The sequence below is a fragment of the Bos indicus x Bos taurus genome, chromosome 25 (assembly GCF_003369695.1).
Source record: "Bos indicus x Bos taurus breed Angus x Brahman F1 hybrid chromosome 25, Bos_hybrid_MaternalHap_v2.0, whole genome shotgun sequence".
In the NCBI taxonomy this organism is placed as follows: domain Eukaryota; kingdom Metazoa; phylum Chordata; class Mammalia; order Artiodactyla; family Bovidae; genus Bos; species Bos indicus x Bos taurus.
In genome coordinates, this window is record NC_040100.1 from 23885454 (window position 1) to 23907490 (window position 22037).

Here is a 22037-nt window from a genome sequence, read left to right on the forward strand (position 1 = left end):
CGTCTTTTCATTCTTTCTGGAGTTACTTCTCCACTCTTCTCCAGTAGCATATTGGGCACCTACTGACCTGGGGAGTTCATCTTTCAGTGTCCATCTTTCTGCCTTTTCATGGGGTTCTCAAGGCAAGAATAATGAAGTAGTTTGCCATGCGCTTCTCCAGTGGACCACGTTTTGTTAAAACTCTCCACCATGACCCATCCATCTTGGGTGGCTCTACACGGCATAGCTCATAGTTTCATTGAGTTTAGAGATGGCTGTGGTCCAGGTGATCAGTTTGGTTAGTTTTCTGTGATTGTGGTTTTCATTCTGTCTGCCCTCTGATAAATAAGGATAAGAGGCTTATAGAAGGTTCCTCATGGGAAAGACTGACTATGGGGGAATCTGGGTCTTATTCTGATGGGCGGGACCATGCTAAGTAAATCTTTAATCCAGTTTTCTGTTGACGGGTGGGGCTGTTCCCTCCCAGTTGACTGAGGGCAAACTTGACCCATGCCTTCACAGGAGACTCTTTTCTCCTGGCTCTTAATGTACACAAGTTTTTGTTTGTGCCCTCCAAGAGTCTCCCCATTCCTGTTAAAGTACTGTAATCAAATCCCACTGGTCTCCAAAGTCAAATTCTTTGGGGGTTCTCAGTCCCTTTGTCAGTTCCCTAGGTGGGAAAATCTGTTGTGGGTCCTAGAACTTTCTTAACAGTGCAAGAATTTCTTTGATATAATTGTTCTGCAGTTAGGGACAGAAAGTGAGCAGCAATTCAGATATCCAGAGGGCACAGCAAATAGCCAGCTTGATTTTATTCACGATTATTCACAAGTCTTATCCTATGGAGAATCTGACCCCCTGTGTATTTCTGATTGGTGGTGCATTTGAGCAGGGTTAGTTCTGTAGTTCAAGAAACTGTTTTTGAGCGATACTCGTGTGCATGATGGAGAAGGAAATGGCACCCCACTCCAGTACTCTTGCGTGGAAAATCCCATGGACGGAGGAGCCTGGTAGGCTGCAGTCCATGGGGTCGCTAAAAGTCGGACACGACTAAGCGACTTCACTTTCACTTTTCAGTTTCCTGCATTGGAGAAGGAAATGGCAACCCACTCCAGTGTTCTTGCCTGGAGAATCCCAGGGACGGGGGAGCCTGGTGAGCTGCCGTCTGTGGGGTCACACAGAGTCGGACACGACTGAAGTGACTTAGCATTAGCATTAGCATGTGCCTGACTCAAGCATAGGCATCCTGTCCTGTCTGGGCGTGGGGAAGCAAGCCTAGACCCATTGTTCACATGGAACAAGCTGGGATTTCCATCAGGGTAAGCAGATACTACTTGGCTTTTAATAAAAGCTTTCCTCTGTGGAAGTCATAGTGCCAGGTACTCTTTATCAGTGTATCCTGACTGAATCCTTACAACTGCTCTATGAAGTAGGTACCGCTTTTCAGGTTGATGAAATTCAGGTTTTTGATCAGGGTCAAACAGCCGATAGCAGAGTTGGACTTAAAGAGCTAGAGCTTTTAGCCATGATGGGGTCCTGAAACATCACAGGTTTAAGGACTCTGGATTCTAGTCCCCAGCCTCTGGTGAGGCTGAGCCTGAGGGCATCTTGCCTGCCTGCTTCACGGTGGTATGGCTTGCTGGGGAGAGAGCAGTGGCTAGGACAGCATTCTTAGCTCTGGGCACAGACCATATGCTGTTCTTTTTCCAGTTGTTGTTGTTGTTTAGTCCCTAAGTCATGTCCGACTCTTTGCAATCCCATGGACCGGCTCCTCTGTCCTTCCCTGTCTCCCACAGTTTGCTCAAATCTATGTGCATTGAGTCAGTGATGCTGTCTAACCATCTCATCCTCTGCCACCCCTTTTTCCTCCTCTTCTCAATCTATCCCAGCAGCAGGGTCTTTTCCAGTGACTCAGCTCTTTTGTATCAGGTGGCCAGTGTATTGGAGCTTAAGCCTCAGTCCATCCAATGAATATTCAGGGTTGGTTTCCTTTAGGTTGACTAGCTTGACCTCCTTGCAGTCCAGGGGATTCTTAAGAGTCTTCTTCAGCACAGTTCAAAAGCATGAATTCTTTGGCACTCAGCCTTCTTTATGGTCCAGTTCTCATATCTGTACATGACTACTAGAAAACTATAACTTTGACTGTATGGATCTTGTCAGCAGAATGATGTTTCTGCTTTTTAATATGTTGTCTAGGTTTGTCATAGCTTTCCAACCAAGAAGCAAGTGTCTTTTAATTCATGGCTGCAGTCACTGTCCACAGTGATTTTGGAGCCCACTAAAATAAAATCTGTCAGTTTCCATTTTTTCCCCATCTATTTGCCATGTAATGGTGTGACTAGATGCCATGATCTTAGTTTTTTGAATGTTGAGTTTTAAGCCAACCTTTTCACTCTTCTTTCACCCTCATCAAGAAGCTCTTTAGTTTCTTTTCACTTTCTGCCATTAGGGTGGTATCATCTGCATATCTGAGGTTGTTGGTATTTCTCCCACAAATCTTGATTCCAGCTTGTGATTCATTCACTTTGGCATTTTGCATGATGTACTCTGCATATAAGTTAAATAAGCAGCGTGACAGTATACAGCCTTGACATACTTCTTTCCCTATATGGAACCAGTTCATTGTTCATGTCCAGTTCTAGCTGTTGCTTCTCGACTTGCGCATGTTTGTTAGGAGACAGGTAAGGTGGTCTGGTACTCCCATCTCTTTAAGAATTGTCCAGTTTGTTGTGATCCACACAGTCAATGACTTTAGCACAATCAATGAAGTAAATTTTTTTTTGAATTCCCTTACTTTTCCTGTGATCCAGTAGATGTTGACAATTTGATCTCTGGGTCCTCTGCCTTTTCTAAAGCCAGCTTGTACATCTGGAATCTCTCGGTTCACATACTGCTGAAGCCTAGCTTGGAGAATTTTGAGCCTTACCTTGCTATGTGAAATGAATGCAATTGTGCCATAGTTTGAAATTTCTTTGGCATTGCCTTTTTTTGGGATTAGAATGAAAACTGACCTTTTCCAGTCCTGTGAACACTGCTGAGTTTTCCAAATTTGCTGACATATTGACTGTAGCACTTTAACAGCATCATCATTTAGGATTTTGCATAGGTCTGCTGGAATTGCATCACCTCCATAAGCTTTGTCCTGTGGATGGAGGAGCCTGGTAGGCTGCAGTCCATGGCGTTGCGAAGAGTCAGACATGACTGAGCGACTTCACTTTCACTTTTCACTTTCATGCATTGGAGAAGGAAATGGCAACCCACTCCAGTGTTCTTGCCTGGAGAATCCCAGGGACGGCAGAGCCTGGTGGGCTGCCATCTATGGGGTTGCACAGAATCGGACACGACTGAAGTGACGCAGCAGCAGCAGCAGCAGCATCATTAGCTGTGTTCTTAGTAATGCTTCCTAAGGTCCACTTGACTTCACATTCCAGGATGTCTGGCTCTAGGTAAGTGACTACACTCCTATCGTTGTGGTTATCTGAGTCATTAAGACCTTTCTTGTATAGTTCTGTGTATTTCCACCTCTTAATATCTTCTATTAGGTCCTTACTCCCATTCTTGGATGAAATGTTTCCCCTACTATCTGATTTTTTTGGAAGAGAAATTCTGTTTTTTAGAGAATCTTTCCCATCCTGTTGTTTTCCTCTATTTCTTTACACTTCATTTCAGAACAGCTTCTTATCTCTCCTTGCTTTTCTCTGGAACTCTGCATTCAGTTGGGTATATTTTTCCCTTTTCAGCTCCTCAGACAACCTCTTTGCCTTCTTGCATTTCTTTTTCCTTGGGGTGGTTTTGGTCACTGCCTCCTGTACATTATTATAAACCTCCATATATAGTTCTTTATGCACTCTGCCAGATCTAATCCCTTGAACCTATTCATCACCTTCACCATATAATCATAAGGGATTTGATTTAGGTCATACCTGAATGGTCTAGTAGTTTTCCTTACTTTCTTCAATTTAAGATTAAATTTTGCAATAAGGAGGTCATGATCTGAGCCACAGTCAGCTCCCAGTCTTGTTTTTGCTGACTGTATAGAGCTTCTCCATCTTCAGCTGCAAAGAATATAATCAATCTGATTTCAGTAGTGATCATTTGGTGATGTCCATGTGTAGAGTCATCTCTTGTGTTGTTGGAAAAGAGTGTTTGCTGTGACCAGTGTGTTCTCTTGGCAAAACTCTGTTAGCCTTTGCCCTGCTTCATTTTGTTCTTCAAGGCCAAACTTGCTTGCTACTGCAGGTTTCTCTTGATTTCCAACTTTTGCATTCCATTTCCCATGACGAAAAGGACATCGTTTTTGCTGTTAGTTCTACAAGGTCTTGTAGATCTTTATAGTCAACTTCAGCTTCTCCAGCATCACTGGTTGAGGCAAAGTCATGTTGAGTGGTTTGCCTTGGAAAGAAACCGAGGTCACTGTATTGTTGACTGTGAGGGCTACTCCATTTCTTTTTGGAAAGGAACCGAGGTCACTGTTTTGTTGACTGTGAGGGCCACCTTATTTCTTCTAAGGGATTCTTGCCCACAGTAGTAGATATAATGGTTCCCCGAATTAAATTCACCTATTTCTGTCCACTTTAGTTCACTGATTCCTAAAATGATATTCACTCCTGCCATCTCCTATTGATCGTGTCCAATTTCCTTGATTCATGGACCTAACATTCCAGGTTTCTATGCAATACCACCAGACACATCCACAGTTGAGTGTCGTTTCCGGTTTGGCTCAGCCAGTTCATTCTTTCTGGAGGTATTAATAATTGCCCTTTCTTCTTCCCCCATAGTATATTGGACACCTTCCAACCTGGGGTGCTCATCTTCCAGTATTATGTGTTTTGCTTTTGCATATTGCTCATGGGGTTTTCATGGCAAGCATACTCCTGTGTTTTGCCGTTCCCTCCTCCAGTGGATGACATTTTGTCAGTACACTTCACTATGACCCGCCTGTCTTGGGTGGCCCTGCACAGCATGGCTTATAGCTTCATTGCATTACAAAGCCCCTTCACCAAGACCATGCTGTGATCTATGAAGGGGTTTCTGATACAGGTGTTAAGCAGTCTAGCTTAGTGGTTAAATTGAAAGTGAAAGTTGGCTCAGTGGTGTTTGTTTGCAACCCCATGGACTATACAGTAGAAGTCCATGGAATTCTCCAGGCCAGCCTTTCCCTTCTGCAGGGGATCTTCCCAACCCAGGCGAACCCAGGTCTCCTGCATTATGCATGAATTCTTGACCAGCTGAGCCACAAGGAAAGCCCAAGAGTATTGGAGTGGGTAGGCTATCCCTTTTCCAGTGGATCTTCTTGACCCAGGAATTGAACTGGGGTCTCCTGCATTGCTGGCAAATTCTGTACCAGCTGAGCTATCAGGGGTTTTTCAAGTCAGACATAATCAGGTTCTTCTTGTGATCCTGGGTAATCTTCTTTGCACCCCAACTTTCCTATCTTTGAATGGAATTGTCATAAGCATATATGAGTTTTATTGTCCATAAAGTGCTTTGTATAAATGCTCTTACTAGGAATTAGCCAACAGCTACTGTGTTCAGAGAAGCAGGCAACTTTAAAACACTTGAAGTGTGGCCATCCTGTGACACAGGGCTGAGCCCCTGATTGAACCTGAGAAATCTCTTGGTGCAGAACTGTTTCCCAAAGAAAGAGGTAGACAGTAAAGAAGGGAGCCCAGGGAGCCCATTAGGTAATCAGGGGACCACACTCACCATCAGATCTGTAACTGGCTTGAGACTATCACTTGCTTCAAAGGAAAGGACTGGAATGGAAGGAAGGGATCCAGCCTTCTGGCACTTTCTGACTAATCATCTGTCTAAATTGATTTCCCACTCCTTTTTTTCTTTTTATCTTTTGGGTATGTAAAATGCCTTCAGGTTTCAGCTGGTTCTGCTGTGTCAGGTCATCAAAGATGCTCTCATGTGGAGGGCTTGTAAATGGGTAAATGGATTAGAACCTCTTTGGTAGGTCCATCTGTTCTGTCCCTACTTGAAGGCCTTGGCACCAGGATTTGGAGGAAGCTGGTATAATATAACATCTGTCCAATGGGAGCAGAGGTGAGTGGCCTATGGTAGGTGAGTCAGTCAGAAACCAGGAAATCTTCTTATCGTGCCAGATACCTGGGCTTTCCTCAGCAGCAAGAACTGAGCAGCAAAATCTGGTGAGTCAGCATGTCTGGGAATTAGAGTTGCCAGTCTGTGAGCGTGTGGAATTTGTGTAAGTTTGGGCCTTTTGTTTCTTTCAGCATTTCAGTCTTAGAAACACAGATCTGGAAACCAGAACGTCCATGTGGTATAGTGCTGTTTATTTTGGATAATTTGGCTTGAACAGGTTGCTTCTCATGTATTCTGGTCTTCCAAGAATTAACACCCTTGCCTTTAAAAATTTTAATAAGTTGCACTATGAATTACTAGCTATGCTCTAAAAGCATAAAAAGGCTTCAAAAAACTTACTTGGGTCTGTCATTTTCCACACCAAAACCCTTCTGAAGGGGCTACAGTGTGATTTTGAAACCTAAGTGAAACTGCAAATCCATAAAGGGCATGTATAGTCATGTCTGTCATTTATTCTTTTTGAAGGTGGAGAATGGGACACACCCTGATACAATGTGATTCCAATTAACACAGGAACGATTATGGTCTTCACTTTAAACTTGTACACTCAGAACATACCCTTAGAATTACTTTTGAAAATAACTCTGATTTTATGCAAGTACTATTTGGAGGAAGTAAAGTTCTTTAGCTAAAGTTTAAAGCTTCAACTTTCCATTAAAATACCCTTTTACCCTACTGCCAGTCTCATTAGAGCTTTGAATTTGGATTGTGAAGGTCCATGACTCTAGAGCTGGTGAGACATGGGTCTGACATTGATTTGGTCCACTTCCCTGCTATACTTCCAAGTTTCTATTAACATAATTTCAGAGGCTGCAATTATTATGCTCTGCTGTGCTGTGCTTAGTCACTCAGTCGTGTCCAACTCTTTGCAACCCCATGGACTGTAGCTTGCCAGGCTCCTCTGTCCTTGGGGATTCTCCAGGCAAGAATACTGGAGTGGTTTGCCATGCTCTTCTCCAGGGGATCTTCCCAACCCATAAATTGCACCCAGGTATCCTGCATTGGTGGCTCAGACAGATGGATTCTTTACTGTCTGAGCCACCAGGGAAGCCCAAGAATACCAGAGCAAGTAGGCTGTCCCTTCTCAAGGGGATCTTCCTGAGCCAGGAATTGAACTGGGGTCTCCTGCATTGCAGGCAGATTCTTTAGTTAGCAAAATTTTACAAGCACTAAATTTTAGATGGATCTTCTAGTAGCCTAGTTGAAGGTAAGAATGAGTCTAAGTAGATAAAGTGTCTCCAGAGAAATCACCTCCTTCCTAGCCAAGAAATTTCTAGCAATCTTCCTATAAAACACTTTTTAGTTAAAAATAAGTAAATCACTATGATGTTATGTATTAGTGCAGACTTCTTTTTCATCTAGCTGTTATCCTATCATTTAGAGATTGTATTTGGGTAAATCAGCCCTTCTTTTAAAATGGAGACACCTTCTTAGAAGACTAAGCCTGCATTTAAGCCTTTAGGGCATTCACATTTAGTGTGAACTTGACTTTCCTTCTACATTCTACCTTTCTGAGAGGGGTATTTAGAAAAGAAGCTCAGCGACTGGGACCCTTGGCATGGAATACAGTCCTGGTGGATGGCGCCCATAGGTGGATAGAGTAAGGGTGGAGAAAGGGCTTGCACATTCTTTACCTCATCTTTAGGGCATTATGAAACTATATATAGTTATTTGGGATGTGACCACTCTTTCTCCCTGTTCATCCTACTTAAAAAGAAAATCTGAGAATTTTGACATTAGAGACTAGAAGATGAACCTTTTATTTGTACCTTTGGTGTTAACACAGGTTCAAATAACTTTCTTATGTGATGGCAAATTTGCAAGACAAATTTCCTTTGGAATATTTCTGGCAAACCCATAGTCTTCCTGATGCATTCTGCACATGAATTCTTTGTGATCTATGTTACCTTAAGAATTTTAGGAATTTCCATTATTGGTTCTCCATATGTGTCCTAGCCACTGCATTTCCAAGGTGAAGGTATAGGCTTGTGAGGAAGGTGATGGTGAACTTGGGGTATTTCCACTAGTTCATGGTTGGCTCATTGCAAGAATGGTGTTGCACTGTGCAGTTCCTGGAGGAGAGCTTGCGTACTCTGTCTTCCTGTTCGGTGGTGATTGGTCTTTAATTTTCTTCTAGGTTGGCTGGCTCCTCTGGCTGATGGCATGTTGAGGCACATGGGCCAGTGGCAACGAGGGCATCCAATCCAGAGAGGGCCGCTCTAGAGGCCAGGCCACCAGCATCATGGGCCAGTGTGTCACCAAGTGTAAGAATCCCTCATCAACTCTGGGTAGCAAGAATGGAGACCGTGATCCCAGCAGCAAGTCACATGGTAGGCGGAGTGCAAGCCACCGTGAGGAACAGCTGCCAACCTGTGGCAAGCCAGGTGGAGATATCCTTGTCAATGGGACCAAAAAGGCAGAGGCTGCTCCTGAGGCCTGCCAGCTGCCAACATCCTCTGGAGATGCTGGGAGGGAGCCCAAGTCAAATGCCGAGGAGTCGTCTTTGCAGAGGTTGGAAGAACTGTTCAGGCGCTATAAGGATGAACGGGAGGATGCAATTTTGGAGGAAGGCATGGAGCGCTTTTGCAATGATCTATGTGTGGACCCCACGGAATTTCGAGTGCTGCTTTTGGCTTGGAAGTTCCAGGCTGCTACCATGTGCAAATTCACCAGGTTAGTCACAAATACTTGGTGTCACCAGGTGAACAGAGGAGGAAAGAGAGCACCACTGAGCAGTGGTGCCCAGCTAGGATAGAAGTGGGCACCAACAATCCTTGCCTGAAGTTATAAATCCATGTTGCCAAGCTGCTGTCCCACCCCACTGCTATTTCAGACTTTTTTCTTTCACTCCTTTGTCAGTTCACTTACTTCCTTACTCAGTGTTTATTGTGCACCTATCATGTGTCAGGCATTGAGTGCCACTGGGGATGTGCTTGGGAGAAGGCAGTGGCACCCCACTCCAGTACTCTTGCCTGGAAAATCCCATGGACGGAGGAGCCTGGTAGGCTGCTCTCCATGGGGTCGCTAAGAGTCGGATACGACTGAGCGACTTCACTTTCACTTTTCACTTTCATGCATTGGAGAAGGAAATGGCAACCCACTCCAGTGTTCTTGCCTGGAGAATCCCAGGGACGGGGGAGCCTGGTGGGCTGCAGTCCATGGGGTCACACAGACCCCATTGCTCTCCGAACGATACCCTTAGTCACCCTATGTGCCAATAAGGACAACTGGCCCCGGTTATCAGCTAGTGCGTGCATGCGCAGTCACTCAGTCATGTCCAACTCTTTGTGACCCTGTGGACCATAGCCTGCCAGGCTCTTCTGTCTGTGGTATTTTCTGGGTAAGAATACTGGAGTGTGTTGCCATTTTCTCCTCCAGGGGATCTTCCCAACCCAGGGATCGAACCCATATCTCCTGCGTTGGCAGGCTGATTCTTTACCACTGAGCCACCTGGGAAGTCCTGTCAACCCGTAGTTGTGTCCACTGTTATCATCATGCATCCTGATAGAGATTATTTGTGGGAGACAACATGGCAGGGTCACTGCAAGGTATGGTTTGCAGAGCACTGGATTATAAGAAAGAAGAATTGACTTTGAGAACCCCTCTATAAAACTTTTAGTCCCTGGGTAGGTTACTCACAGACCTCAGATGTTATATCTTCAGAACATACAGAATCTCAAAGCACATGATCAGTGTGAGACCATGTTGTAAGCCAGAAGTGTTATATATAGATGTTAAAAAATACACATACAATTTTTGCTTTTTAGTAACAGAACTTTGATTTCTGGTGGCAGTTTCCCCAGGTTCATCCAGAATCTTTGGACTCCAAAAATTTTCCTTGGCAGTAACCAAAAATATTCCAAAACCAAACAACCCCTATAGAATCAAAAGGAAAACAGGAAGACTCCCTCGCCATCTCCAAGGAATGTCTACAGCTTAATCACTGTTGCAGAATGAGAAATGGCATGGAGCAGGAGACTTTGAGTTTAGCTTTAGAAAGATGAATAGATGAATGAATGAACTGTTACCAGCAGCCTACCATGTGCTTGGCACTATCTAGAAGTTGACTTAAACCCTACGAAGTAAGGTAGTATTCTCACCATTTGGCAGATGAAATAGGATTGCAATTAGTAGAGGAGTTGGAGTTCAAATCCCGACAGCCTCATAGTTATGCTCTTATGATACTATATCGCCTCTCAGTAAATGATATCATTTGCAATTATTAATTGTGCCCCTCCTTCCTGTTGCAGGAAGGAATTTTTTGACGGCTGCAAAGCAATAAGTGCAGACAGCATTGATGGGATCTGTGCACGGTTCCCTAGCCTCTTAACAGAAGCCAAACAAGAGGATAAATTCAAGGATCTCTACCGGTTTACATTTCAGTTTGGCCTGGACTCTGAAGAAGGGCAGCGGTCACTGCATCGAGAAATAGCCATTGCCCTGTGGAAACTCGTCTTTACCCAGAACAATCCTCCGGTATTGGACCAGTGGCTAAACTTCCTAACAGAGAACCCCTCGGGGATCAAGGGCATCTCCAGGGACACTTGGAATATGTTCCTTAACTTCACTCAGGTGATTGGCCCTGACCTCAGCAACTACAGCGAAGATGAGGCCTGGCCAAGTCTCTTCGATACCTTTGTGGAGTGGGAAATGGAGCGAAGGAAAAGAGAAGGGGAAGGGAGAGGCGCACTCAGCTCAGGGCCCGAGGGCTTGTGTCCCGAGGAGCAGACTTAGTGGCTCTGTCTCAGGAGCAGCAGCAAGGATCTGCCTGCTGCCCTGCAGTCAACCAAGGAATTGGACCTTTCTGAAAATTACTGAAGATCCGGATATTTTCTACTTTACACCTTTCTCTGCCTTGTATCTGAAAGGGCTCTAAAATGCTGTATCATGTTTTAGGCACTTTCTTCACTTTTGGTTATTTTGGTTATTTCCCTTTTTTGGGGAGGGGTCCCCCAAAATATTTGAACCTGGCTACATGTTGTATATCTTTTTTTTTTTTTTGAAGCCTTCAGATAGAATAAGCCTGCCACTTCTTGCACAAATTAGATTTTTTTTTTTTTGGTGGGGGAGGGTGTAGAGCAGGTAGTAGGAATGGGAGTTAGGTTGAATTATCATTATAAAATGATAGTGCCAGATCTCAGTTTTGCATATTCTTGTTTTTCAGGGCAGGTCTGTACTGTGTGTAGTGCTGTTTACATGGTTGGATTTAGGTTGTAATAATTACTTTTAAAGATTTACAGAGTTGAATTTTGAATTAGCAGTGTTAACTGTTAACCACATTGCATTAATTCCCAGGCGATTTAAGGTTCTTGGAGAGCCAGGGCTGGCCAAGAGCATTTGTAGTCTGGTGACGACCCCCTTTTAAGCTAATTTATCTGAAACTCTTTATTTTTCTCACTTCTTGCTCATTCCTTCTTTGACCTATTGCATTTCATGTTGAGTTTATCCATCAACATGCTGCGCCTGTCAGTCAAGTGAGCAGTTTTGTTAGAACACATTGTACTGAGAACCACTTAAGCATTGAATGCAGAGAAAGCAGCGCTACCTCAGTTTTGCTGGAAGTAGACTTTGATAGTTTTCTTTCTTTGATGAATTTTCTGTATTTTCATGTTGTAAGTGGAAATACGTTTTGTTTTTTTTTTCATTTGCTTTGGAGCCAAAGTTTCTGTTCCTGGTGGTCGGAAAACTGTGCCTGCCGGCCAACTGACTTGAAGGAAAACTGTGGTATGGAGCTCTGCTTGAATTTTTTTTTTTTTTTTTTTCTTGAGTATCATCAGCTTACTTGTCTGGCAAGTGCAGGAGCCTGGGGTTGACCTGAACTCTGCCAAACAAATACATAAGTGTATTTAATAGTTAAACTTGTGCCCTTTCCCTTCTTGCTGCACCCGTGTTGTCACTTAACCCCCAGAAGTTATTTATTTTCTTCTTTGTTAATGTCAGGCTTATTTGGGGTAATGTGATGACTATTTAGGTTTACATGACCCTCCTCACCTTTTCCTACCCCCAAATATGTATATATACATATATATGTATATATTTTACCTATATAATATATATATATATATACACATATATGTATCTATATTCCTTTGTTTCTTTGCCTGCTAAAACTAGCTATAAAAGGGAGCTGCCTTCAATATACAAAGTATAAGAGTGTCAGGGAGAATCATAATGAAGGCTTTTGAATCTGAATTTAGATCATTTTCATTAAAGATGAATTTTCTCAGTCCTTTCCTCACAAGAGGGAGTCCCAGTTCCCTAGACACCTCCACTGCTTGCTCTGTAAGGCCAGCTTTGGCTAAACTGCCACACAGAAGCTGACTGGTCCTACCTGGTTTTAGTAGAGGGTCCTCTTATTTTTCCATTAAAAAAAAAAAATGTCCTCGTAAAACTGTACTGGAAGGATGGATGGCAGGAACTTGTACCGTTCAGCTTCCAATACTTTGGAACAGATTGAAAAGGGAATTTTTAAATAAAAATTTATAAAAATATTTATACTCTTGAGGCAGTGAGAGTTTGTCTATTAAATATTTGGAGTTTTTCTCCCTCAACTTACCCCCCATCTCCCTCCCAGGTATATGTTTCTTAGCCTGGGCAGGAATTGCTTATTTTGAGTTCTTTTATTACTAACCTATGGCTCTGGGCTCCCATCTTTACAAAGATGATTTAAGGAGTTTCTGCAATGTTTTTGTAAAATTGGTATTGACATAGGGAACATATATATATATTTTTTAATCTGAACCCTGAGAGTTGCCCCTTTTACAGGGCTGGATGGGAAACTAAAGTCAGCCACAGTAGTTAACAATACTGCTGGAAAGCTGATGGGTCCCAGTCCAGATATCTGGCTTTGTTCTAGCCTAAGACACAGGAACCTTGTAGACAGTTTCTGAGGGTCTTAGCATGTTCTGTGGGCTCAGTTGAAGTCAAGGTACCTAGGCTGAGGTATTGAGACTGCCATCTCATCCAGTCAATTTACAACCCCATTTTTCCTCAGTTCTGGATTGGGCAGAGGTTAAGGTTGAAACCTTAACCTAGCAAGCTGCTTCTAGCCAGGTAAGGCTTTTTCTGTCTCAGATCAGAAGGGTGTATGGCAAGGACACAAAATGCTGAGTATCCTAAAGACTCTGGGGGAACTGGATTCCTTCCCCAGCCTATAAGAAAGCATTCCATGCATTAGGTGTGTTATGATGGATTTTTAAAAAAACACTCAGCTTCCTTATCAACAAAAGAGCCATTTAAATATTTTTGGTTATATATTTAATGGTCTGTTTGTTAACAAATGCGAATTAGAAACCTGAAAAGGGAATGGTTAGGGAGGGACTTAGTTTCCTTCCAAGTTTGAGTCTTTGATGCAAGGAATTCAAGCTTAAGCAGTCACGTGGACCAATGCTTGACTTTTTCGTGGCTATAGGAAAAGCAGTTTTCTGCAGAGGGATCCAAGATGGGAGTGTGTGTGTGTGTAGGGTTTGCAGTTACACTTCTGGGAAATGAGAGGTTCCTGTTCCTCTTCACCTACAGATGGGTTTGCTGCTTAATGAGTGAGCAGTAATTGTGTTGAAGAGGTCAATGCATGCCCCTCAGGTAAGCCAGTGCACACTTCACTTTAAACAATAGGATACCAGAGTGGTATGGTGGTGGTGTGGTCAGGGGCAGGATGTGGATGCCATTTTGAAAACAGGCAAATACCAGAGTGACTACAACAAACGGAGTGTGTTGGGAGGTTGTTTTTTGGCAGCAGTTTTGTGTGTGAGCTTCTATGGTATTTCTTTAGCAATTGATTAGAAAGCAATATGAGATGAATTGTGCTTTACCGGTTGCTCTTCCCCTGTACCTGCCAAATGTGACTGTATCACTCTTACCCCTGCCTCCTGTGATGACACTTTGCTGTACTTAGGCTAGTTGTCTCAGCAGTTCTCCCTGCCACATGTGCTCACGTGTGAGTTTGGGTCAAGATTCCATTTCTACCCTTCTGGTAAGAAAAAAAAGTCTAGAGCTACGTAGAGATCCAAATTTCAGCCAAGCCCTCAGGTTCAAGGAAATCCAACAGAAAATGTACAAGGCAGTGTTTTCAATATTAAACTTTGCTAAGGAAGGCACAAACTAGCCTTCCTGGAGAGGAAGAAAGGATTAAGCCTCACATTTATTAGTGGGTCTTAAAACAGTATGGATTTCCCAAGGACTGGTGGTAAAATTCGGTCCTCAGTGTTGGAGCCTGCAGGGTGTGGGACTCCATAGTTCATGTGATGGCTGCAATATAGTATACTATACCAAACTGTATTAAATAGTGATGGGAAATTACTTAGATAAGGATCTGGTATAAAAGTTTAACCAGACAAACCAAAACATCTGTGTTTTGGGCCAAGTTTGGTTTGCATTTAAAGTCAAGTCTTCAGTGCAGTGAGCCCCAAAGGTATAAAGGCTGGAAGAAAGCTGCTGCTAGGTTTGTTTTGCTGTAGTAGCCCACTTTGCCACTCTTCTTGTGTGTCTGGTTAGTGATGACCTGAACATCTTGTTAACTGCGTAACTGACAAAGGTCTTCCCTGGGGGACTCAGCAGTATCTTGTTTAAATGTGTGCGTGTGTGCTAATTGACTTCAGTCATATCCGACTCTGTGTGGCCCTGTGGACTATAGCCAGCCAGGCTCTTCTGTCCATGGGATTCTCCAGGCAAGAATACTGGAGTGGGTTGCCATGCTCTCATCCAGGAGATCTTCCCAACCCAGGGACTGAACCAGCGTCTCTTATGTCTCCTGCATTGGCAGGTGGATTCTTTACCACTAGCACTACCTGGGAAGCTTTTGTTTAAACAAGATGGACTAAAAGGACTATTAAGTCATTAAAGTGTTAATTGGGACTCATTTGAGAACATGTAACATTGATCCTCCTCTTACTCCACAGTTTTCTGAATCATATAGAGGGGTTTCCCGCCCACTCCCCATTCAGAGTTTACACCTTTGTTAAGCTGTAATCATTAGCATTTATCCAGGTTAACCTTGACTAGCACTGCCTTACATTGAGGATCTGCAGGTGTTTTTCCTCACTGAAAAACAAAATTGAGTAACCATCAGATTCTGTTTCTGATTCAGGTGCTGGAGTTTATCACATCCTTCTCCCTATTCCTCTCTTTGAAAACTGAGCCTGCTCTTCTACCACCCACCTTCCCTACAACTTTCAGCATAAATCTTGCATATTGCCAAAGGAAGCCATTCAGCAGCTGCTGTGGTTTTTTCCCCCAACGCATTTATTCTGGGAGAAGTGTCTTCCTTCTGACCCTGGTCCTAGCCCCTTGAGTCTGTTATTAATTGCTCTTACCTGTTGCACTAATGAATATGATTCTAGGTTTCAAAGGAGGGATTTGAAGCAATAGGCAAATGGGGCTTGGATAAACTGGTCCTACAAATAAGATACCCTGCCTTATCCCGCTGAGGTGATGAGTCCACTGCTCATGTGACCCTCCACCTTTGTGGATTCCTCTTGGTTTGTGACCAGCGTGTCTGTTTCTTGAAGTTGTACAAACTTGTTGACAAAAGTCAATATTTTGATTTGTATTCTCTGCACTGTTGCACTCTCCAAATGGCTCCTTGAATATTTTTATTAACTTGTTACACACATTATTGTCTACTTTTTTATTTGGAAGGTAACCTGCTGTTGGACTTAATAAATTTGTTTACTTGACTAATGACAGTTCTGCAAGAAACAAAAAACAACCCCCCAAACAAAAAATATCTGTGACTTCATTCTGGGGTGAGCTTTACCCACCAGGAGCCTCTTCCAACATAATGGATGGCAGATCCTGTGCTTTGGAAAACCGTCCAGATCATACAGGATCCCCAGCTACAAAAACGGATGTTGATCTCCCACTCACCAAGCTTAACGGCTTTTCAAGTCCCAGTACTTATAGGCAAGAAGCAAATGCGTCCTCACAGGGCCACTACCTAACAGTCTTACCTTATCAACTGATGTGGATTCCCATGAAGAATAAAAAGTGAATTAGAACTCTTTAATAGTTGGCTCCTAATATCTACTAGGTTGGCAGTGATTAAGGCAAGGAGGCAAGCTGAAAACTGTCAGGTGCTACTGTTCTGTGATCTTTGGCAAATTAGTGAAATTCTGAGTTTCCTTTTAGTCATCTGTAAAATCAAGAGACTATTATTTTTATCAATGTTAGGATTTAAAAGAACATCCATGATTATTAAGCACCTAAGACACAAAAGTTTAAGGTTTCCAAAGGCTGTTAGGTAATGCAGGGAATCCAGATAATAGGAGGATTGGAATGGTCACATATGACCTTTCAAAAGTCACTGCCTTTCTTGGGGACTCAACTTCGCTATGCCATATTGGTAGGATGGTGGGCTTAGAATAACATAGTCCCTAATGGCTCCCTCTGGCTCTTACATTCTAGAAGTCTAACTGTGGTAGACGTTGTTTAGTCACTAAGTCGTGTCTGACTCTTGCGACCCCATGGACTGTAGCCTGCCAGGCCCCTCTGTCCATGGGATTTCCCAGACAAGAATACTGGAGTGGGTTGCCATTTTCTTCTCCAGCAGATATTCCCAACCCAGGGATTGAAACTGCTTCTCCTGCATTGACAGGTGGATTCTTGACCATTGAGCCATCAGGAAATCTAGGGGATGACTTTTTCCTCACTTAAAAAATGTACTTATTTTCCCAGTTGGCTCTTGAGCTTGTGTCTTCTTTGGCTGTTTGAGTTAATGAGCCCAGCCAGGGCCTTACAAATAAGAGGTATGAGAAATAATAAAGTGAAGATTACTGATTTGGGTGCCTGTATAGAATATGGGGCCATTTATTCAAAGTGTTGTCATGGTGATATATCGCTAAAAACCAATTTTTGACTAGCTAAGGGATAAGCAACTAACAGTATTACCAGATAAGTATGTGGAATGGTATACTGAAAGTAGTTCTGAGGGTTCAGAGTACTGTAGTCACCTCAGCGCTGGCTTCTTCCCCTCAAATACAGCTGCCAAAGTACATGGCTGGGTTAGCTTTGGAAGTCATTCTCTAACTCTGGATTTTGACCTAGACCCTAAGGGTTAGTCTGCCTGGAAGTTAAAGCAAGGGAGCCAGCCTAACCTCTCCCTCCTCCTTTGCTATGACTTTCAAGGATACCCTCTCTCATGAAAGCTATAAGGCTCTTATATGGGTTTAACATTCTTCCTATGTAATATTCCTTGATTCTCTTCTTACCTTGTGGGATGCTGGGAAAGTTAGTGAAATATGGCAGCAATGCAGTCAGCAGCAGAGCAAGCATCTAACTCTATAATGTTTTGTAATCCATGCTGATGAGGACTCTGGGCCCATGTTTATCTGGGGTGTTGCTGCTGAGAAGGTGAGTGTATAATACAGAGCTCCAAATGATACGGTACTAGTGTGAGACAAGACAAAAGACACAGACACAAGGCTCTTGAATACACAGACTACAGTAAAGCCTCCTTTACTGTATAAGTAAAGATAGGTAATTGGATAAAACCTAAATATTTGGTGAAAAGTTACCTATGCCAAAATAAGTTCTAGGAGGAAGAAAGGTAATGTGTAAAAAATTAAATCATTTAAAAAATATATGTAATATAATCAGTGGATATTATCTCTGGATCAGTCAAAACTTTTTACGCATAAAAGCAAATAGAAAAATATCATTATAGACAAGAACAGCCTTCTAAACCTCTTAAAAAACTAGAAACATTTTTGCAGTAATTGACAAATGAACACTACATTTGTAAAGAACTTAAAAATTCAGAATGGAAAATTCATTATGGAAAAGACAACAGAAACATGGGCAAAGGATATGGACAACTCTAAAAACAAATTGGCCAAAAGCTTCTGGAAAAAATAGTAGATGACAATCTAAAGGGTATTCGAATAAATAGATTTTAAATCCTAAATTAAACCTAAAATGAAAAACTTCTAAATCTATCAAATTGTCAAAGATTTGAAAAAATGCTAGCAAACAAGGTAAAAACTTTTCTGGAATTAAACCTTCAGTGGTTCATACTTCAGCCCAATTAAATTCACTTCTAGGAATTTTTCCTCAAGAAATAATTATCTGCCAAAGATGTGCAAGGATATGATTGGCAGCATCATTTAGGGACAACTTGGGACTGGTTTAGAAATTATGGCACACATCAGCATGTTGGAATATTATGCCGCTATTAAAAACTGCTTTTGAATAGAGGAAAATGTATGATTGTAAAATAGTGGTCTGGTGGGATTAGGTATGATTTTAACTTCTGGATTTTTCAAGTTTCCATTAATGGGTTTTCTTTATAACAAAGAATTTACAAAATGGGTGACAAAAGGAAATGAAAATAACATGGCTGAGTGGTTTTACTAAACAACCCCATATGGGTGAGGAGGCTAGAAAGTTTGGGAGTAGTATGTTCAAAGCCTAAACCAAGTATTCTGTGAAAATCCTTTGAGTTGCTTTTTTCCCCCAAATGAGAAGTTGCTTCTCTAGCAGCTGCCTTGGCAGCTCAGCAGTGGCTGCCTAGAAGGGTGTGGGAGGAAAAATGCACAAACGCACTTATGAATGGAATGTGTTTTGCAAGAGGCCAAGTTGGCAGCTTTGGCTTCCAAAAGGTGGGAGCAGCAGAAAGAACAATGTGTGCAGACTGGAGCCTCAAGAGACTTTATAGTCTGGGCCTATCTCTGCAGAGTTCTAGAGTTGGGGGCCCATGGGGAAACTTCACCCTGCCCATCGAGAAAAAGGAAAGCCTTGGCTGTCCCTAGGAGCAAAGGGAGTGCTCTTGGCACAGGGAGCCTTGATCTGCTCTGTGAGTCTGCAGTTCAAAGATGATCCTCAATAAAATGTAGGGTTTCCCTAATTTAATTCTCAAAACCACCTTATGAAGTAGGTAATTATGTTGCCATCTTTAAAATGAGGGAACTGAGAGTTCCCTGGTGGTCTAGTGGTTAAGATTCTGCACTTTCACTGCTGTAGCCTGGGTTCAATCCCTGGTCAACCCTCTTTGGGGAACTGTCAAGCTGTGTGCTGTGGCCAAAATGAAAAAAAATTTTCAATGAGGAAACTGAGGCTCAGAGAGGGAAAATAATTCATAACATATTCCACTACTCGTCTTTTCACAAACTGAATTTTTGAATATTCATATCCTTAAAAGTAGATACATCCTCATTTTACAGAGCTGTGGGAATGGGCTCAAACAAGGTTAAGTGACTGGCCCAGCAGCAGAGCTGAAGTGCCAACCTTCAGGCAGACTTTTATTTTGTGTCTCAGGACTGGAGTCTCAGAGGTAAACAGCAGCTAAACTCCCACAGCTTTGGAGTTCTGCAGTAGGAAAGAATCCAGCAACACTGTTTCAAGATGTTCTCAAGGCCTTGCAGCTGAGATCAGCAGTCCACCTAGGGAATTTACAAGGGAACTTCAAATGGTAGTATCTCAATCCAAAATCAAGCTCTTCAGTTCTGGCTTCTGGTTCCCAACTTCCAGATCTTGTGGAAGTTGCATTTAAAGGATTAAACATGGACTCAAATGCCCAAACTTAAGAGTTAATTTTAAGTAAATTATTTTTTTCTGATTATAAAACAAATATGTGCTGATTTAAAAAAACAAGCCAGCCTACTTTCAAAAAAGCATTTGGTAAAATTGAATCTGCCAGTCCCACCAGCCAGAGATAAAAACTGTTCATATTTTGCCATATAGCCTTCCAGGTTTTGTTCCAAACCTATGCATATCTTTTTTCTACTCAACTGTACAGACTATTCTGTAACTCTCCATGCATTATACAACCTATGATATACTATGAATGCATAATCTCATCTTCACAACAATCCTGTAAGATATATACCATTGTTATGTACCAAGCACAGAGGTGTTAAATAATTTATTCAGGTTCACACAACTAAAAGTAGGAAAGCTGGAATTCAGAGTCAGGTAGTCTGGATCCAGAGGTCTGCTGTTGCTTGTAGATCTTTCACTAGATTTTATTTACACACCATAGTTTTTAAAGGATAGAATTCCACTGAATAACCCTTTAGCATCTCCTCCATACGTGTTTTTGAGAAACTATCTTGTTACTGTAGGGTAATACTCCAGGAGTAGAACTGCTGGGTCCTAGGGTAGGGAGCAATTTACAAAGTGTTTTGGAATGATACTGCTGGACAGATGAGTTCATCTTTTCAGAAGGGCAGCTGGTATCAGCTATCAGTTTTGGAACTGTGTGTGCCTGTGCCCATGTCCTTCCCAACACAGAATGTTGATAATTTGAAAATTAATATTTTAAAAAGCAAAGGTTTTTTTATTGAAATTGAAGCTTCTAAGTTAGGACTGCTGGTGTTGGAGGCACCTACTGGTAAAGGTAACACTGCAGTCACTCTGGAAGGGAGCGTTCCTAAAAATTGAACTGTAAGAGGGTTTCCTGGTTTGGTTAAAAGCTGAGTCTTCTATTTTCCTCTGTGGACCTGCCAGATTTTCAGTCAGCCTTTTTCTTTCAATTTTATAACAGTCATTCAATAGAAAGTAGTTTGCCTTACAGAAATTTGCTTCACAGATGTTACAACTTTGACAAACCACATACTGTCTGGGTTTTCTCTTCCTGGTTTCCTTACTTATATACAGTATACCGTTTAATAGGAGTGCTACATAAATAAGCACCTGCTAGAATACTTGTATATAAACCCACTGACACCAAAGTACAAACTGGTAGCCTCCCCTCAAAGATGAGGTTTTAATTTTAGGTATTTATTGAAAATTTGTACATGCCATATAAATGGACTAGACTCTTAAGTGAGTACAATGTTTCCACAAACTGTCTGCTATATAGAGACGTCTGGCAGCCTGTGGAGTGCCTGCAGCCTGACCACATTTTCTGCCATTGCCCACAAGGGATTAAGAAATGACACCCGGAAGGTGGTGGGCAGACTCACAAACACATGTTTGTGGAATGGTGCTTTCCTCTTCATCTTTTATTCCCATCAGTCCTAGGCCAGAGAGCGATCCATGAGTGCTGTAATGGAGGAGCAGTAGACAGTTAACCATTCATTCAACCCTGTTGACAAAAAGTAAGGTAAAGGATAAAGGGTTTTTTTGTATGTGTGTGTGCCATGGGGGTGAGGGCCAGGTAGGCAGACAGCCTATGGAAAGCTGCCTGCTGAAAATAGTTCAATGGAAAGAATACTGACTAGTCCCAGATGCCCAGAATCAAATCACTGCTCTGCCACTTAACAGATGTGAGGCACATCTCAACTAAGGGTGAATGATCTCAAACTCAGTTTCTTCAACGATAAAGAAATATTAAATATTTAAATTACTATCTCACAGGGCTTTGGGAAGGACTGTAGACTATACCAGCTAACATATTAATGTAGATGGAGCACTTACTGCAACTAAAGCAGTAAGAACGGTAGATGTGTCCTCATTTACTCCTCCCAAACAGCTAATGTACCTTGAGTAGGTACTGCTGTAGATAACAACAGACTGTCATCAGAATCCTTTTAAACTGCTGTTAGAATGTTGTTTTGCTAAAACTACTTCTGTAGCACCTATCACATGCCACGCACTACTTAAAAATGTTAACTTTTAATATGTTGTGAAACACCTAGCATATTGCTTAGAATTTAGGAGTCACCTGATATATTTTAGTTTCCTACGACCTCATAGTGAATACTCATGGAATTGGGTGAAAGGGCTGAGGTGCTCTCCAAGGCGGAGGAGGCAGAAATGAGCAAAGACAAACACGGAATCTGTCTCCACCTAATGTCTGAACTTAAGCTAACAAGCCACAGGCCTTTTGAGTATGGAGAACTGGAGTTCTGAGTGCTGGAGAGTGGCTCTGAAATTAGAGACAATCATAATTCAAATACAGTAAAGAATCCGCTTGCAATGCAGGAGATCAGGGTTCGATCCCTGGGTCGGGAGAACGGAATGGCAACCCACTCCAGTAATCTTGCCTGGAGAATCCCATGGACAGAGAAGGCTGG

The 22037-nt window shown here is 42.4% G+C and overlaps 2 protein-coding genes across 12 annotated transcripts in view; one reads left to right on the forward strand and one right to left on the reverse strand.

Moving 5' to 3' along the window:
• Positions 1 to 15765, forward strand: part of DCUN1D3 (defective in cullin neddylation 1 domain containing 3) — a 59394-nt gene extending 43629 nt beyond the window's left edge. For 5 of the 6 annotated variants that reach the window (XM_027528078.1, XM_027528077.1, XM_027528074.1 and 2 more), the window contains 2 exons: positions 8225 to 8760; positions 10338 to 15765. In XM_027528078.1, coding sequence (XP_027383879.1) covers positions 8330 to 8760; positions 10338 to 10821 — 915 coding nt within the window. In that variant the 5' untranslated portion in view covers positions 8225 to 8329 and the 3' untranslated portion in view covers positions 10822 to 15765. The remainder of the gene's footprint in view (positions 1 to 8224; positions 8761 to 10337) is intronic. The other variant, XM_027528079.1, reaches the window with a different exon arrangement.
• REXO5 (RNA exonuclease 5) overlaps positions 11731 to 22037 on the reverse strand; it is a 69850-nt gene continuing 59543 nt past the window's right edge. For 2 of the 6 annotated variants that reach the window (XM_027528067.1, XM_027528068.1), the window contains one exon: positions 11731 to 11908. In XM_027528067.1, coding sequence (XP_027383868.1) covers positions 11866 to 11908 — 43 coding nt within the window. In that variant the 3' untranslated portion in view covers positions 11731 to 11865. Of the gene's footprint in view, positions 11909 to 20777; positions 21107 to 22037 lie in introns of those variants that run through there. The other 4 variants (XM_027528066.1, XM_027528064.1, XM_027528063.1 and 1 more) reach the window with 3 other exon arrangements.